The sequence below is a fragment of the Pieris rapae genome, chromosome 6 (assembly GCF_905147795.1).
Source record: "Pieris rapae chromosome 6, ilPieRapa1.1, whole genome shotgun sequence".
Lineage (NCBI taxonomy): Eukaryota > Metazoa > Arthropoda > Insecta > Lepidoptera > Pieridae > Pieris > Pieris rapae.
This window is the reverse complement of record NC_059514.1, coordinates 9,840,334-9,858,301: the sequence shown is the minus strand read 5'-3', so window position 1 is coordinate 9,858,301 and position 17,968 is coordinate 9,840,334. Positions and strand designations below refer to the sequence as shown.

Below are 17,968 nucleotides of genomic sequence, written 5' to 3'. Positions count from 1 at the left end.
ATAATAAAGTGCATTTATAAGGTACATACTTTACATGAACTTATTATTTGAGAAAATTCTATAATATAATAATAAATATATAACAATTTCAATCCGTATTTTTGTGTACATTCTGACTTATAATCTAGTGTATGGAATGGCCGATGGTTGAGTAAGAGTGGCCAATACTGCCCAGACTGCCGTAAGAGCCGTATGAGCTGGCGTATGTTCCGAGACCGGAGCCTAAACCACCGTGAAGACCACCGCCGGAAATGTAACCACCGCCAAGCCCCAAGCCGGTGCTGTAACCACCGCTAAGGCCCACACCAGAACTGTAACCACCTCCAAGGCCCACACCAGAGCTGTAACCACCACTAAGGCCCAAGCCGGATCCTAGAGATATGCCTTGTCCGACACCAGCGCCAAGAGAGATACCACTTGAAACTGGAACTGCTACTTGGGTTTGTACCGCTACGGGTCTGTCTACGACGACTGGTTGTGGTACAGCCACAGGTCTGTCAACAACAACGGGATGTGGGACCGGTACGGGCCTGTCAACTTGAACTGGTACAGGGACGCTCACTGGGCGATCGACGTGAACTGGGTAAGGTACGGGTACTTGACGGTTGATGTAGACTGGACGGTCTACAGGCACTTGCTTCTCAACCGTCACTGGGTATGGAACGGGCACAGAAACTGGTACCTTCACTGGGTATGGCACCTTCCTCTCGTAGTAAACTGGCACCTGTCTGGTGATCTCAACTGGCACTTTGTGGATGACTGGAACTGGCCTGTCGACTGGTACAGGCACTGAGACTCTGTATGGAACTGGCACTGGTCGGTCCACAGGTACTTGTACGGGTACTTGGACTGGAACTTGTACGTTGTGAGTGATGGTCCTCGTGATGTATCGAGGCACTTCCTGGCGAAGAATAACAGGGTTTGGCTGCACTGAGACTGATGATTGAACGGATGGGGCGGGGGCGACTGCAACCGCTGGGGCGGCTGCTACTGCAACAGCTGGGCCAGCGGCGATTGCTCCTCCTCCAACGGCTATGCCTGAGCCGCCCAAGGCAATACCACTTCCGATACCTGAATATTAATAAAAATGTGTCAACTTAAAACATGTATATCATGTATATTTTTTTTCATGATTATGTTAAAATTTGAAATGATAAAAACAATATATAAAGTTAAATAATTAAGTGTAGTCTGGCACATTAACAGTGCTTTCAGATTACATATTTTTTATCACAATGATGATGTTTATACGTACCACTTCCGACACTAATTCCACTGCCGATACCGATTCCGCTACCGATACCGATTCCACTACCGATGCCAATTCCACTGCCGATGCCCACTCCACTGCCGATTCCAATACCGCTACCGTAGCCTAATCCACCACCGTAGCTTAATCCACCACCATAACCGATTCCGTGAGAAATGCCGCTGGAAATATATCCGTGTCCGCCGGAAATGATTCCTCTCTTAACTGGTTTACCGGATGGTTCATCTTTGATTCCATTTTCTAAAAGCTCAGATACTTTTGCTTTCTGTTCTATTTCCTTGCTGCATACTAGAGTGCTCCCGAGAAGGAGTACCTGGAACCGCAAATAACTTCTTAAGATACACCGGTTTTTATAATAAAAACAAAGTTCATTTTCCATGTACAAATAAATAAAAAACGGAATCTATTTATAAGCAGGTAATATTATGCAGTATTGTAGATCAATGTCTACCAGCTAAGACTACCGTAGGTCAAGGTGATGTCCACGCCTCATATGGTGCGCGCATAGTTTCTAATCAATATTGGTATTCAAACAAATACACGCTAAGAGTTATTTAGAAAAGGATTCATGTTTTAAAACCTTCATTAAAGTTCAATATCCTATTTTCTTTAACTCTCTTGATCTAAAAGTTTACGTTACGTGTATCAAATACATAATCATTATATATTTAAACATCATTGGAGAAAGTGTACAAGTCTGAAAGAGTCCTTTATTAGAAAAATAGACCATTAAAATATATTAATAACATTTTGGAATAATTATTAGCTAAATGCATACAAATGCCAAGAATACAACATCAATCTATCTCGTGTTTCTATTAAAGTACCTCAAATTGAATGCTGTATTTTTTCACATAACTTTAATAACTCCGTTTAATTACAGTAAAAACGATTTAATACCTAAGTTAGCTCCTATATAACTCAGGAATCTAGATCACACGGAACCTCGTAAATCTCAACCCGGGGGTCTAGATATGTCACACAGAATTGTGTAATCGTAAAAGAAGGTAATACTGTAAGCTACTCTTTCTAAAAGCCGCAATTTTGTTTCTTATTTAGTATAAGTATCGCAATACAGCGAGGAAATGCTGCCAGCGTTTAAGGTACACTATCTAAGGTACACAGGTAACTTTTAAAACTTGGTTTATTTTTATTAATTTTTAACTATTAATTTTGATTATTAATTTTTTGACAGCGACAGATAAACCATGTCAGGTTTTCGTTCGCTGTAAAATGTACATAAACCTAAGTTTTTAAATTAAATAAAAATCTTAAAAAAAAAACTATTTTCAATATTATTATATTATATTCATTGTTACGATTACTAATAAACACATTGTATTTTGTATATTATAGCGTATTGGGTGGTAATTTAAACTAAATAAATACGTATATTACGGAACATAAGGTAGACGTATCACTTATTCCTAGTCATTAAAATTGAACCTGTAGGCATCCCTACTCATCGGCAAAGAAAACAGAGGGTGTAGGCCGAGAGAAAAAACCGACGTAAAAATCTCTCGGTACTCTTTTAAAGAAGCAGTTAGTTTCGCAATTTATGCCTTTTGTAAATTTATAAAACTTTATCACATACAATATGTTAATAAGCATGGTCGGGAGATGTGTATTGGATTAAAAGGTGAGATCATTTTATAACTCAAAGACACTTAAAAATAACTGAGGTGGCGTTTTGGGTGCCGAAACGGATTAATGACATTTCAATGGAGAAAATTGCTTTAATAAAGTTATGGAACGACTTAACTCGTATATCGAGGTAGCACTGGATATATAATAATTACTATACATTAAGTACAAGTGTATATATAAGTTCGTTTGACCGGCCCATAGTTAAGTAACAATTATTTATTGATCGCGTTTGTTTATTTTCAATACGACACATTTAGGGCAATAGGATATAATTTAGAATAGGCGAACGAAATTGCGTTATACGTAACGAGTTTTAATAACATATAAACTTAATTAAGAAATGAATTAAATCAATATACTGCTGTGCTACAAGCCTCAGATTTCTGCTTCTTTAATATTTTTTGCTCCTAGGAGAGCCTTTTTTTTGGTTTTTTGGCGGCTTATTCCAATATCCAATATCCAAATGGAAATATTGTCATGATTTAAATTAACGAAGTTGCACAGGTAACGCAAAAAACTATTAAATATTAAAAATTAATCAATTGAACGCGCGCATAAAGGTTTCTTTATAAGAGATATGATGATGTTAATTATTTCCAATATTAAAAAAAAGCGATAATCCTTCTTCATCGATAATACTATGAGAAACACTCCATTACATCCATGACACTGTTATAGTATATGATACGAAAATTTCTTACTAAGAAAATAGCCTATTTATTTCCTAAAACTTGCAATATGAAATAGTGAATTAATTAAAAATAAACTGACACATTTGTGGTTACTTGTAGTCAACACTAATTAATAATTTATATAACATTTTTACTGGTTCTGCTGTTTACTAACATTCACTATATATTATAATATATATTAACAAGTCTATTTATATCTCACTTAGGGTCTGTTTCACAATGTCCGGATAAGTTCCAGATAAGCTATTTATTACTTATTGGTAGGATAAACATTATTTTTGCGTTTCACGGCTGTCAGATAGCGCTATTCGTCATGAAACGCGAAGTATCTTATTTCGAACTTTTATCTTTTGAATAATATTATATGTGTTGCATAGCTATTTGGTACTTTATCCATACATTGTGAAACAGGCCCTTAATATATATATAATACCATATGTGGCAGTTTTTAAATATTATGGAACTTTACTCAAAAAAAATTCTATCAAAACAGATAAATAGTTTTGATATCTTTTTGTATTTTACATAAAATTCTTGCATAGATAATATTTAAAATTTTAATATTGCACAGAGTATGTAGATTTATATTTTATGTAATAACCAAAACAATAGAGGATTCCCAGTTTGAAAAAAGAATTCTATCTTTATCTTTCCTATTGCACTTATATTATTATTTTGTATTGTATGTACGTATTAACCTGTATAATGAAAATCACTTACCATGAATATGTGTACCGCAGCCATCTTAAATATATCCTTAATATTATATACAAAATTACATTGGTTGTGGATTAGACGGTTGCAGTCAGTCTGATTGATAAGGCAGGGCCTAAGAGCTTATATACTTTGAACTGCGAACGTATTTCGCAGGCTTACATATAATGTTACCTTAAATGACCGGTTGCTCTAATGTTGAGGACAAGGAGATGTCTGCGGATTGCGTCTGGATTTTTTCTAAGTCAGATTAAACTCTCAGCTAAGAAACTCTCAAGAAACTGATAATACAAAAACTGTATAATTCATATATGTAAAATATTAAAACATTTATTAGATGTGTATTTTTAATGAATCTGGGACTTTGTTTATTAAAGAGACAAATCTATTAAGTGTATTACTTCTTAGGTTTAGTCCTATCGTATTCTAAATGTCGACAGTAATCTTATTCTATATTTATTTTATATTCTATGAGACACAAATTATGCAGTGTAAGGAAAGCTTTATTAAACCGACTTAAATTGAAATGTGTGCCAGAATTGTCTTATTCATTTTTCCTTGGGGTGTATCATATAGTGCCAGTTAGGGGAAGTGTGAGAGCTCTCTCTGGTGGAAGATTGGCATTTTCCAACACCGTTCCTGTAGTAGTCCTTTGGAAATACCTCGAATCAGGAGATTCTTAGGTTCTGTTTCAGGCGCCGATGGACAAAGGCTTTGTGGTGGCTTTTTCCGTTACCCATATGGAAGTTATATAGCAAAACACTCTTCACGTTTGGAAATTTAAGTTTTAGCCTCACGTGAAAGTTTTAATGATGAATGTAAGTTATGTTTTGTTTCCAGTAACACCATTTCTGATTCTGATTTTCTTGTTTCCATGTGAAGCCCTCTGAGGCAGCTTTTCACTATTTTTTTTTACTTTTTTAATTTAAAACCATGTCAACAAATGAATTTTAAGTTTAAACAACGTTCATATTGTTATTAAAGCAATGTTGGCCTTGTGCTTTCAGCATACGACTCATCTCCGAGATTGTGGTTCGATCCCCGGCTATGGACTTCTTTCTGTGCGTACTTGCCCTAGACCCAAAAAGTCGACGGAGTATTAAAGCACAAGAGGACATACTTGCCTACATGAAACAGATTCAGAAATTTGAGGCCTACAAATGTGATGCTAATATTTTTTTTTTTACTAGTAATCTATAGTTATAATATCTTGGTCTTAGGTCTTATCACTCTCATAACATTTTATAGAAAAAGCACTTATAATCACCTATCAAAGCTTATAGAGATTTTGTTAAAAACAATTATCAAATAATAATAAATAATAGTCTTTTCTTTTCTGATATTGTTTCCTTTGGATTGTAGATGTCGCGCTCTGGTGACCCCAGACCTGGTACTCTCCTCGATAAACGTTAGCATACAATGAGGAAATACTGCCGGCACTGCGATACAGACAGATATTTTTTTAAGTTTTGTATATATGTGTACAGCTTAAGTTAAGATTCTTTGTTAGGGTTAATTTTATTAAATGTATCCTAGTTTTAGTGAGAGCAGTGTTGGCCTAGTAGCAATAGCGTGCGACCCTGAACGTAGGTTCAAACCCCGGCTGTGCACCAATGTCTTTCTTTTTTTGTCCGCATTTAGGATTTGCTTGAACGGTAAAGGAAAACATCGTGAGAAAACCGGCTTGCCTTAGACACAAAAAGTCGATGCCTCGTGTCAGGCACCGGCGGCTGATCAGCTACTTGCTTATTAGATTGGCAATTAATGCTCATGAAACAAATACTCTGCGCTCTGATAAAAAAATGTAGAGCTAATGATTTCTCTTACTAACACGAGTTTATATTTGATATTAATTTTGATATATAAATAATTTATTATAATTAAGCCATAAAATACCTAACATACAACATAGTTCCGTCGCAATCTGATGAAATGATCGGAATTATTCAAGTACACCTTTTTATTTTTTACTCGTTTCTAAAATGCTGGCTAGACTGGCGTAATTAAATATAATTAGTCAATTTTTAAATACTTTAACCAAGAAATTTATCAGACATGTCATGACAGTTAATTTATTAGACGTTTAATAACATAGAAACTAAGCCATCATTTATATAATTTCGAAAATGTATTACAATTAAAAGAAATAAAAAAAAAACCTTGTATACTAAGAAATATTTGACAGAAGACAACACAATTTCATGAAATAGTTTCCCGCGAAAAAGGTGCGTGGTACTAGATTATTGTTCCGTGTATTACCTGTGTTTGTTTTGTGTGTGTTTTTGCATATTTAATATTAATTACAAATATCTTAAACTATTATATATATGTATATTTATATATTTTATATATACATATATTAAGCATTATTAAGGCAGATTTTCGAAGTGGTGGGCAGTTTTCCCACTGATATATTACCGAACCAATTCTACTTAAAGTCCCTGAAGAAAGAAAAGTGTATAAAAATTCTTGAAAGGCCGGCAGCGCGCTTGCGAGCCTTCTGGCAGTGCGATTGTCCCTGGGCGACGGTGTCAGTTAACATCAGGTGAGCCTCCTGCTCGTCTGCCTCCTGTAACATAAAAAAAAAGTTTTTGACGCATTATATTATTTTTTTTAAAACAGACTATTAACTCAAAGAATTTTAAATAAGACCAGTAACTTTAGATCATTCTACCTAATAAATTAGCTTTGTACATAAATAGTTCTCAACACAGATACAAACGAATTTATTAAAAAGAGATGCTAACTTAACACTCGAATCTTATATAACTCAAACCTTGTTTAACTAATGCTCTGTTTATGGTGAAATAAGGAAATACATAAGAGTTCCTTCTTTATATCCTTAGTTATTCAATTCATATAAAAAATAAATTGTGGAGTTTAATATCTAATATTATATAGGCAAATAGGTGATCAGATCATGCCTGACACACGTCAACTGTTTGTGTGTATGGCCAGCCTCACAATGTTTTCCTGCGCACATAGACACAGAAAGTCTATTTGTTCACGGGTAACGAACCTGCGACCTCGGAAAAGAGAGTCGCACGCTAAACATCTAGGACAACACTGCTAATTAATTTGAAACAAATTCAATTCCTATAAATAGAGAGCTATAGGAATTGAATGGACATTTTAACTCATCTTTGTCAATCGAGATTCAGAATCATAAAGAACAAGGCGTGGTATACAAGCATGTCCTTTCGCATCTAAATCTCCTAACACGGCATTCAAGTTTTTTAAGGCGAAGTCTATCCAAATCAGAGCGATTATGGTAAATATCTCGTAAATTTACCATTCTAGAGTTCCGTGTAAACCGTAGTTACATTTTATTATATACACGCGATTTCTATGATAATTCACGAGAGTATTATAAATCATGAATACAATATTGTAGCATGTTTTGAAGGTTTTATAAATACGTAAGTAATTTTTATGTTAATATTTTGGAAAAATAATTATTTATTTCTTACTTCGTTTTGATATATTTCTATGTGTGGGGAGAGATTTCCCATCTGCAATCAATTTTCAATTTCAATTTCAAAAAATTCTTTATTTAATGTTCAATAAAAATTAAAAGTGCTACATGTCCAGTGTACATTAATTCCTGGAATGTAGCAAACTTATAGGGGGAAGTCCCGTAACGCCGGACGGCACCTAGCGCCGGACACCCGTACTATTTAAGCGAGGGGCACACAGGTACAGGATCACGCGTTGCGCCTCGCAAGTGACGCCCATGGCCACGGCGGGAGCAGCCGTTTGCTTTTTTGGCGCAAAATCACGGCGTCACCTAAATATCAATGTAAGTAATTCTAGTATATTTATACATTTACATTTGAGTGGTATTCAAAGACAAAAGTAGTACTTGATTGTTATCCGTAAAATGGTAGAATATTATTAGATCTTTTAAACAGTTTTAGTAGGTACCACCTAATGAACGAATATGTCTGTCCCTTAGCACCGGACACTAACTCGTCCCTTAGCGCCGGACAGTAAACATATTGATATTTCTTGCGCGAATTTACGTCATTTATTCTAATTATTTAATTTTGTTTTAGAGTATAGAAGAAAGAAGATAATTAAAATGGAAAAGAAGAAAAAGAAAGGATCCTGGAAGCCACAGAGCTTACAAACTGCTATTGATAAGGTTATGTCAAAAGAACTGAATGTAAGACAAGCTGCAATGCAATACAATATTCCTAAAAGCACTATACATGATAAAAAAAGGCCCTAATTGAGGAGAAGAAGTAACAATAAAACCAAAGTTAGGTAGGTTCACTAGCACCTTCTCAGCAGAGTATGAACAAGTCTTGGTGGATCACATTAAAGATTTATCGAATAGATGCATGCCGCTCATGAAAAAGAACATGAAAGATAAAAATAAGGAAATAAAATCTAAGTTTGAAGTAGCAATAGTAAAGGAAAGCAAACCAAAAGAATTAAAACTAAAGGAAAGAGCGTAGACAAGGGAAAAGAAGCGACAAACGTGAAACCTAAAGGAAAAAAGGAAGTGAAGTACGGCCATTAACTGAAACATCTAACACAAACATAACAATTTGCTTAATTTGCTTAGAAGACACTGACGAAGATTGGATCCAGTGCTCATCCTGTCGTGGGTGGGTACATGAAGCATGTGCAGACATTCCAGAGTGTGGAGATGGCTACATATGTGATAGATGCAGGTTATTTTGAAATGTCCGGTGCTAGCGGTATGGCACAAATATTCGTCCGGTACTAGGTGCCACTTTTTAAAATTATATTTTTTGTTACCAAAGTTTGATTGATAGTATTAATTATTTTTTAGCAGAGGTTGCATTTTTGTTATTTTAATTTGATTTCTAACTTTGTTATCTAACATAAGTCATAATTTAATAAACATTTCGTAAAATATTTTTTATTTTATTTATAAATAACCTTAGGTGTCCGCAACTAGGGGACTTCCCCCTAACTAACACGTTTTATTAAAAGCCGTATTGCTTTTTTAAAAAAACTTATGAGAAGGAACAGATAAAAACTAAAGTTATAATAATTCGAGATTTAGCATTGATAATGAGGTAAACTATGCAATCTTTAGCTGAGATTTGCGATTTTTGACATATCTAGATTTAAGTAAATAATGAATTATAACTAACAATAAAAATAGGGTATAATTATAAAAATAAAATTAAAAATAGGGTATTATAGCACCGAGAACAAAGGAGCGGACGGCAAGCAATCATAATAGGAACAGTCACCCGCTAAAGGCGCGAGCATGGATAACGCGACGCACGCGCATTCCGGCATCTGCAATCAGCATCTTGGCTTTTATCAGGTTTTATGATATAATTCTGAGGTAATTAGGGAATTTTCCCGCCGTAACTTCTAAATTGTCAAGTTGCGGCAAGTCTCGCCCTTATTAGGCGAAACACGCATTGTGTCGTTTCCAAAATGCCCAAAGCTTGGGGGCAGACGAGTTGATAAAGTCTTCCTTTGTTTTGTTCGATTGATCGTCGAAGATATAAGAATACTTAATATATATTTATAACTTTTGTTCCTATGAGCTCCTTAAATTGTGTCGCGAGTAAAGAGATTCGCGTGACTTTCTGAAGAAACAAACACAGAACTCTTAGATGTCGCGACAGTGTTTTGTTTATAAGTTCTTACAACTTCGTACCAAAAATAAAAGTATATACTCAAACCTATACACTATTATTGAAAGAAAAGAAAGAAAGAAATAACTTTATTAGATATTATAAGGCGCTAGACAGAAACTAGTGAAATCAGATAATCCGCTCCAGTTGTCTTTGAACACTTTTTTATCTTAATCGACTGTTAACCTCAGAAATCCTTAGGTCATATATTATTTAACAATTTCTGTACTTAACATTAACAGATAGTACAGAACCAAGCGTCTAGTTTAAGAGAGCAACCATTTTTTTTATTAAACTTGATCTGTTGAATGCATTGACTCGTGTAAGGAATATATCCAAAAGGAGTAATATATGCGGTTGGATCAAACATAGCATACTGACCGAAATAAGTGTTAAGCTTTCGTTTTTCTGACGGAATGTGGTTCATTTTAACTGGAACAACTGATCCTATCTGATCTTCAATGATGACAGTTTAATTGTAGAAAAAACTACTAAAAATAAAATAAATCAGTGGCACTACAACCTTTTTAGATCTAGGCCTCAGATTTCTGTATTTCATGATCAGTTGTTAATTTAATAGTCAAGTAGGTTGATCAGCCTGCTGTGCCTGACGCAGTTTGAGTCTAAGGTATGCCGGTTTCACGATGTTTTCCTTCACTGTTTGAGCGAATGTTACATGCTCAGATAAAAATAGAGTCCATTGGTGCACAGCTGGGGATCGAACCTGCGATCTCAGGGAAGAGCCGCACTCTGTAGCCACTAGACCAACACTGCTCTATATATAGAAAAAACTATATAAATATAATGTAATGTTATGCTTAACTGGTTAAAATTAATTGAAATCCAGAATTTAATATTTTAATGCAATATATTTAAAAAAAAAATTTAAACGAAATTGAACACTCTAAAAACTGCTGAGATCAATAATGTCAGTGGTTTGATATGAAATTTTGGAAATTTGACTTTATTACAAAAAAAAAATATATCTAATAACTAACCTTAAAATTTAATTATTAAAAAATATGATTAAAAGGAGTCCTTTTAGGCAAGGTTCCGAAGATACTGGCAGCGTTCCCTCTTTGAATAGCTAGACTAATTCTTTGTGCGAGGTAGCTGCCAGCTCTTCGTTCTCCTGTGATGTCGACTAACCTTTTTGATAATTCCTTAAAAAGCCTTCAGGCGCTAGGACCCCACGGACCAAGTAATAATATAATGTTTATATTTCAGAGTCTGTGTAATCAAAGACTATACAATAACAGTTCACACCAGAGATCCTGGTTTGGATACCTAAATCAGATATTGTTACTCACATACCTGACTAATTGAAAGTGACTTCGTGACCAATTTAGTGATTATGACATAAAAGTTGTAATACAAAAATCGAATTCGAAAATAAGAATATAAGATAGGATAGAAAAAAAAGCAAAAGGCACAGTTGAACTGTCATTTTCATACAAAGGTCTATCGACAGATACCGATTCGATTGGAAAACTTGTATCGACAAATGGCTTTTACAATCCCTCGATCGATTACTTTATTGGCAGTCTCTCAAAATCTTTTAACAACATTTGGATTAAGATGTCTATCTCAGATGGTCAAAAATGGATTTAGATAGGTTATTGGGTTTGGGCGTTAGTCTGTAACAGCTTCATCAAAAAGGTAATTATGAAATAATATAGTAGACAATAAAATCAATAATTTATTTCTAAAATAAATACTAAATCTACCTTAAGTACTAAATTCAATAATCAGTCACACAATTTTAATGGATCACAATAAAAACTGTCTGTATAAAATTACATTTATGTTAAATGTGTGTTAAGTGTACATATTTCAAAACGTCTTCATTAAAACGTCATCCATGTAATTTATACCCTAAAGGTTCTGAATACATACAAAAACTATTTCTAAATCATTCATTCAGTCTCATTATCACCACTGCCCTCATCATCGTCATCTTCATCATCAGCTTTAGTAGAAACTTCTACCACTATCGATTCAGTAGTTGTGTCAGTGCTATTGGGAGTAGTCATATTCTCTGGTACATTCTCGCAGTATTTTCCGCTGATGCCTGGTGGACATTGGCATCTGAAGGAACCATCGTTCGATTCCAGAGATTGGCATTTTCCTCCATTTTTACAGGTGTCAAGGTTCTTTTCACAGTAGTTAAGTTCTGCAATAAAAATTGAAAAAAATTAAATAAATTCCAAGCGCGGAAACAAGGTTTTTTTATGATCAACCTTTATTTTTTATTTATTAATTAAAAACAAGTGACTAACTCTGAGGTTTATATAGAATTTTTTTCAGAAAACCTCAAAAGTTTTCATTATTAAAAATCGAACTGTCTGGGGTAGCATAGTAATTTTTTCATGTTGGTATGTAAAGGTATGATAAATTAAATCACAATAAGGTAAAACAAAGTTCGCGGGGGCAGCTAGTAATATCTATAAATATATTTAATAAGCTCCATAAATCTGGGGCATTCTAATTATTTTCATCAACTCGTCCATTTTACCTATAATTTTCTGCTAATTTCTCCATCGGCTGATATTGAAATACCAGCAAGTAGTTTTCGCATCAAATTAAAACCAGCTGTCAATTATGATAGCACTTTATAAGGAGATGTTGTAAAAGCTTGATCTCATTTGAAAGTGCATCGAACGAAAATGTCGCTATATTTTGGACTGTAGCTATCTAGTAGCGGGGAAAATCAATATGTACGAAAAATTTTCAATTCCGGAATGCAGAAGTCGTTAATAATGCTTGTGTATTTCACAATATTGGAAGCCTTCTAAGATAGACCTTATGAAATTTGTATATAATATATTATAATAATAGTTTTATTTATTACTGGAAAACATATTATATAACAAACACCCAGGGTCTTGATGCAGTTATATTAATAATGTATTATACCTCCCAGGTACATATGTGTATTGTGTAGCAATATCGAAAAAAGAAAATGCAAACTTTCTTTCGACCACAAGTTTACAATGAAGAATGCAGATGTCTACTGCACTGTATGTAACATCTGACCTACTTAAAAAAAACGTCGTGATAATTATTGTTATTAGCTAACATGAAGATTCTTTTTACCTTCATCACAGAGCATCCCTCCCCATCCCTTCTTGCAAATGCATTCCCATGGTCTGCTACAGGTTCCGTGAACACAGCCAGGGTACGGATGGCACTGGGAACAGGTAGGACCCGTCCATCCAACCTTACACCTACACTCTCCTGGACGTCTGCAGTAACCGCGCTCTCCATGGCAACCAGTTGAGCAGATTGCTGTAAAGGAATTATTAATTCATTTGTTTTGTTAATATTCGACATTCATTTGTTTGTTAGAATATTACTTGAGATAAGCATTCGTCTTGGCATATGAATAAATAAACTAACATAACATACATAAAATAAAGTATTAATTTAATAATTTATTTACATAAAAACCTCGGTTTGACTATATAGACTGTACTAACATTAGATATGTTTATGTTTATCAAGTTCCATATTCCTGATTGTTTTATTGCAAGATTACCACATTTCAACATCGACTTTAATATTGATATTTTATAAAAGGCAACTCCAACATGACTTACGTGTTTGACATAAAAGTCCTGTGTACCCTGGCAGACACTTGCACTCAAGCGGCTTATCGCAGTATCCATGTTGACATCCGGGCAATGGTTGACAAGCCCGACATGTCGGTCCAGCCCAGCCTAACCGGCAACGACATTCCCCTGGCGACTCACAAAATCCCCTGGTCGCGTGACAGTCCGAACGACAGATTGCTACAAAAAATATTTTAAGACAATATAAGAAATATTTTGTTTTTTGCTGCTATTAATCTTGGAATTGTGTACTTACGTTCAGAGCAGAATATTCCATCCCATCCATCTCTACAGACGCACTCGAAGGAGACATTACAGTACCCATGCTGACATCCAGGCAGGGGTATGCACTTATTGCATCTATCGCCGTAGAATCCCATCTTACATCTACATTCCCCTGGTCGTTTGCAATACCCTAAATAGTTTAAAATATTGTTAAAATTTGCCGTGATGAATTGATTTAGAATCATAACAACTTTTTAAAGAGAAATAAGTAGAGCGATGGTCTTATCTGGGCCAGATACATTACTGTTACTATGTATGCTGCAAACGTGACTCATAGTTAGAATGATTTCTTTTAAATAACTGTGAATAAAGCACTAATATGTAAGAACTTTAAGTCATTACAAAAAATCTATTTTCATTACATGAGAAACTTAATATGTACATACAAACGAGATACACATCGCCATCAGCCGTCCCAATTTTAGTCTACTAGACTCATTCTGATGATTCGCTATTATACCGAAATTTAGGAGAATTTTAATATTTTCTTTGAAAATTTGTACCTTGAAGAGGATCGCAACCCTTCCTGCAAATGGGCACGTCGCAGAGATCTCCTTGCCATCCCGGCAGGCACTTCGGCTCCCCCTTATCATCACAGATGTAATGGCTGTGTTCACTCTGCACTGCAGGCAGCTCGCACGCCTGAACACTCTTCTCGTATAGAGCCACCGTCGAAGGCTACATGCAGGTGATAGTCAGTTACGTGCATAGTGATTAGCACAGGGTGGGTGACAAACAGGAGGTGACGAATAGTCTGGATGTCACTTGGTGAATGAGAGTATTTAATAACAGGTGATTATTGATTTGGTTTGTGATTTAGTTGACAGTGTAAAAACATAAAAAGCGTGAAGGTAAATGTTACTTATGAAACAAAAATAAGCAACTTCCAAATAACCCAGACAAGAATTTGTGTTAGTGATATATTACATATATACCTATATATTAATTATATAAAACGCGGTAAACGAACAGAAGGTTATTTCTGATGTTAAGTGAGGCTACGACTGCCAGAGGGCTCGCGAGAGCGTTGCCGGCCGTTCAAGAATTGTTTATAACTATGTTGGTTTACCTAGACATTTGAAGTGTATAATCGTTAAAAAATATATCATGTCTACAATCTACGTTTCTGCTTACTGTATAGTTGGTAAAATTGAAAGTCTAAACATAAACTTTTACATATTAAAACATATATACATTAGTCAGTAAAAAAGCCGGATTAATTAGATCAGTCGATACATTTCAACTAATCGATTATTTATTAATGACATGCAAATATATGCAGTTGCACAAGCTGAGACTGAATGTATTTAAATTGGGTAAATGAGACCACATACAGACTGGATTTGAGAAGTTTTATCTTTAAAAGATTTTCTTTATATTATTAATTATATTAATTGGATAACGTAATCATGTGATATTTTATCATAACAACTACTGTAATGATATAAGACATAATTTAATAATAACTTCTATATAAAGTTCTACCTTTTAAGACAAATTTACACGGCACCATATGTGGCAGAATATGCGAACTTCAGATTGTACCACTATACCATTTTTGTACCATATTCTTGAAATGATTATTATTATATATAATGCATTTATCGCTGAACAAAACAAGACGAAAACATCATTTCAACAGACGTTTTTGAAATTATATGATCCTAATCGATTCAATTAATATAAAGGATGAAGAAGAAGGTAATATACATACATACTTTAATTTTAATAAAAAAATCTGTGGCGCTATTAATCCTTATTTGATGATATTTGTAACAGATAAGGTTTTGTTAGGCATTTTTACTAGATATAACATTGATCATTGGTCAATCTGATAGGTAAGTAGGTGATAAGCCTCCTGTGCCTGACACACGCCGTCGACTATCGCGATGTTTTCCTTTACCGTTTGAGCGAATGTTAAATGCGCACATCGAAATGCTAAAATCTATTAGTGCATAGCCGAGGATCGAACATACGATCTTAGAGACGCACACTGCACAACATTGCTATTAAATAATTATATGCAAAAACACAGACGACATTCCTAAGCCTAATATATCAACATTTTTTAATTCGTAAATAAAACTTGACGAAAGTGACCCCAATATAATTGAATGTACATTGTCAAAACCGTGAACTGTTAATTAAGGCTTTTGTTCGCTTGGGTTCAATTTGACGTTAGCTCCTTTCATCCTATCAGGATGTTGACTCACTACTTTCTAATATCTGTAGAAAGTCACGCGAAAGTCGGCTCAAGAGAAAATGCAATACAAACTACAGATTATGTTACAAATATAAGGAAAATCTCCTGCAATACAGAATCAAATATTTAATTAACATTATTATTAATGCCAAAGAGGTTTTAATGTAAACAAACTATTCTAACACAAATTTTCAGTTCGTAATTTATATATACATTTTGTAATGAATTTTAATGTTCGTCCGTACTAGTCAAAGAAGCCATAATTAAAGGTCCGGAAAAACAGCTAATGCAGCTTTTTAGCACTGATTTTAAGTTTAAGATAAAGCTTTATTTTCTTATTAAAAATATCTAATTAAAATTCGTAAAAAACGATTTTCTGTTACAAAATCATCAATATTAGCAGTTTCATATAAGTATTTTGTTTGTTTTGGCATTTATTACTCATTCAGTCACCAGTCATGAAGAAGACACAATTTTGAGTCTGTTTAATTGTTTACTTTGTATTAACAAAAAATCAATCAGCCTCTTCCAAACATAGAACTAGAAATGATGTTCACCCGTTACTTTTTTATAGGTTTTTTGGTAGTACTCGAACCTTTATATTTTTTATTTTATTCTGATTTAGTTTGCATAAATATCAGGTATATTTTATTACATAGGTTTTCGTTGGAACAATACAATTTTACTTTCATTTAACTGTAATCGAAAGTATGGCTGTGTCCATTTTCGGAACGAGAAATCCTGTTCAGAATAAACAATAGCTGTTTTATGTAACTTCGTTTGCTTTGTTTCGTAGATTTGTTTTATTATTAACAAACATATACTTAATGAAATTGTTTTCTCATTTAAATATCGAACCAAAAATCGAATAATGTATAGAGTGCATAATAAATAGTGTATTTACTTAATGACTTAAAAGATCGTTTTTTTTTTAATTTGCGTTGAACCAACTTTTCTCTGAAAGGAAAGGAGTGTATTTGGAAAATGATCCTAATGTTTTGTTGAACTGAATTGAAAGGAGTTTGTTTAAGTTCAAACAAAAATTGTCTAAGAAACAACACAAAGTTTCGACACAAAAGTTTCAGGTTTTAAGAAACAAAGAATACTAGTCATCTATTATATATCATCTAATAAGGAATAAAAATATGTCCTATCCAATAAGGACGAATATTTATATACATTATATATATTACGAAAGTTAAAATTGGTTTAAATAAAATCCAAATGTTTCGACATGGCTATTTCCTTTCTGTGTGTTTTAGCATATATTTACAAGTAGTTGAAATGTACCGGAAAGGTACTTACACGGTGCCGGGTGTATAAGGCTTTAACGCATTTCAAAATTATACGAAAAAACATTATTTATTCTGCGTATAATGGATTAGAGTCTTTTACAGACAGAAGCATTAGTTGACACCTATTAACATTTTACCAAATGATTAAAAGGGTTTCGTTTTATAAATATATAACATATTTATGTAAATATAATATATTTATGTTAGTACAATAATATCAGATATATATTAATAAAAATATATTAAAAAGCACGATTAACTATCAGCCGCATACATACTAAAAGTTAAATAAAACAGTCATTAACGAATCGAGCATTAGTTATATCATATTTGTTAGAAATATTAACTTAAATATGGTAAAGACATCATAGACCACATACTGTGAACATTTGGTAGGATATAAATCAATATTAATTTACCTGTTTCTTCCATTTTGGCAGCATATATTTAGCTGGTAACACAGCTGGCGTCACACACGCCAAAACCACAATAAATATGTAATTCTTCATTATTACTCCATTAACACTCTATGGAAATTTTAACGCCTGATGTGTAATTACGGCAATGTTAAGACGGAAGCGTGTGCTTGGTACACGATACTGTTATGTTGTGTTATTGAACTTG

General features: G+C 33.9%; 2 protein-coding genes and 1 long non-coding RNA gene across 4 annotated transcripts; 1 reads left to right on the top strand and 2 right to left on the bottom strand.

Moving 5' to 3' along the window:
- Window positions 1-14: 14 nt before the first annotated feature.
- On the bottom strand, window positions 15-4,408 carry LOC110991717 (tetra-peptide repeat homeobox protein 1-like). The gene is made up of 3 exons (XM_022257183.2): window positions 4,330-4,408; window positions 1,256-1,583; window positions 15-1,071 (listed from the first exon to the last, which is right to left on the bottom strand). The coding sequence occupies exons 1-3, from the start codon at window positions 4,351-4,353 to the stop codon at window positions 125-127; spliced, it is 1,299 nt and encodes a 432-aa protein (XP_022112875.2). The 5' UTR covers window positions 4,354-4,408; the 3' UTR covers window positions 15-124.
- Window positions 4,409-8,005: 3,597 nt separating this feature from the next.
- LOC123689267 lies at window positions 8,006-8,636 on the top strand. The gene is made up of 2 exons (XR_006750292.1): window positions 8,006-8,122; window positions 8,379-8,636. It is a non-coding gene; the product is annotated as an uncharacterized LOC123689267 (long non-coding RNA).
- A 3,000-nt stretch (window positions 8,637-11,636) lies between these two features.
- Window positions 11,637-17,968, bottom strand: LOC110991729 (neurogenic locus protein delta). 2 transcript variants are annotated; one of them, XM_022257197.2, is made up of 6 exons: window positions 17,764-17,968; window positions 14,350-14,524; window positions 13,818-13,976; window positions 13,550-13,741; window positions 13,047-13,238; window positions 11,637-12,123 (listed from the first exon to the last, which is right to left on the bottom strand). In XM_022257197.2, the coding sequence occupies exons 1-6, from the start codon at window positions 17,851-17,853 to the stop codon at window positions 11,867-11,869; spliced, it is 1,065 nt and encodes a 354-aa protein (XP_022112889.2). In that variant the 5' UTR covers window positions 17,854-17,968; the 3' UTR covers window positions 11,637-11,866. The 2 variants fall into 2 exon arrangements, with proteins under 2 accessions (XP_022112889.2, XP_022112892.2); XM_022257200.2 differs by having other exon boundaries at window positions 14,350-14,488.

What these genes read in the sequence shown, in the direction of transcription:
- LOC110991717 (XM_022257183.2), bottom strand. Translation starts at nt 4,353, where the DNA reads ATGGCTGCGGTACACATATTCATG. An exon ending in CTGCGGTACACATATTCATG is followed by an intron (nt 1,584 to 4,329) that starts GTAAGTGATTTT and finishes TTGCGGTTCCAG; the next exon opens with GTACTCCTTCTCGGGAGCAC. An exon ending in TGGAATTAGTGTCGGAAGTG is followed by an intron (nt 1,072 to 1,255) that starts GTACGTATAAAC and finishes ATTAATATTCAG; the next exon opens with GTATCGGAAGTGGTATTGCC.
- LOC110991729 (XM_022257197.2), bottom strand. Translation starts at nt 17,853, where the DNA reads ATGAAGAATTACATATTTATTGTGGTTTTGGCGTGTGTGACGCCAGCT. An exon ending in TGCCAAAATGGAAGAAACAG is followed by an intron (nt 14,525 to 17,763) that starts GTAAATTAATAT and finishes ACCTGCATGTAG; the next exon opens with CCTTCGACGGTGGCTCTATA. An exon ending in AGGGATGCTCTGTGATGAAG is followed by an intron (nt 12,124 to 13,046) that starts GTAAAAAGAATC and finishes TTTTTATTGCAG; the next exon opens with AACTTAACTACTGTGAAAAG.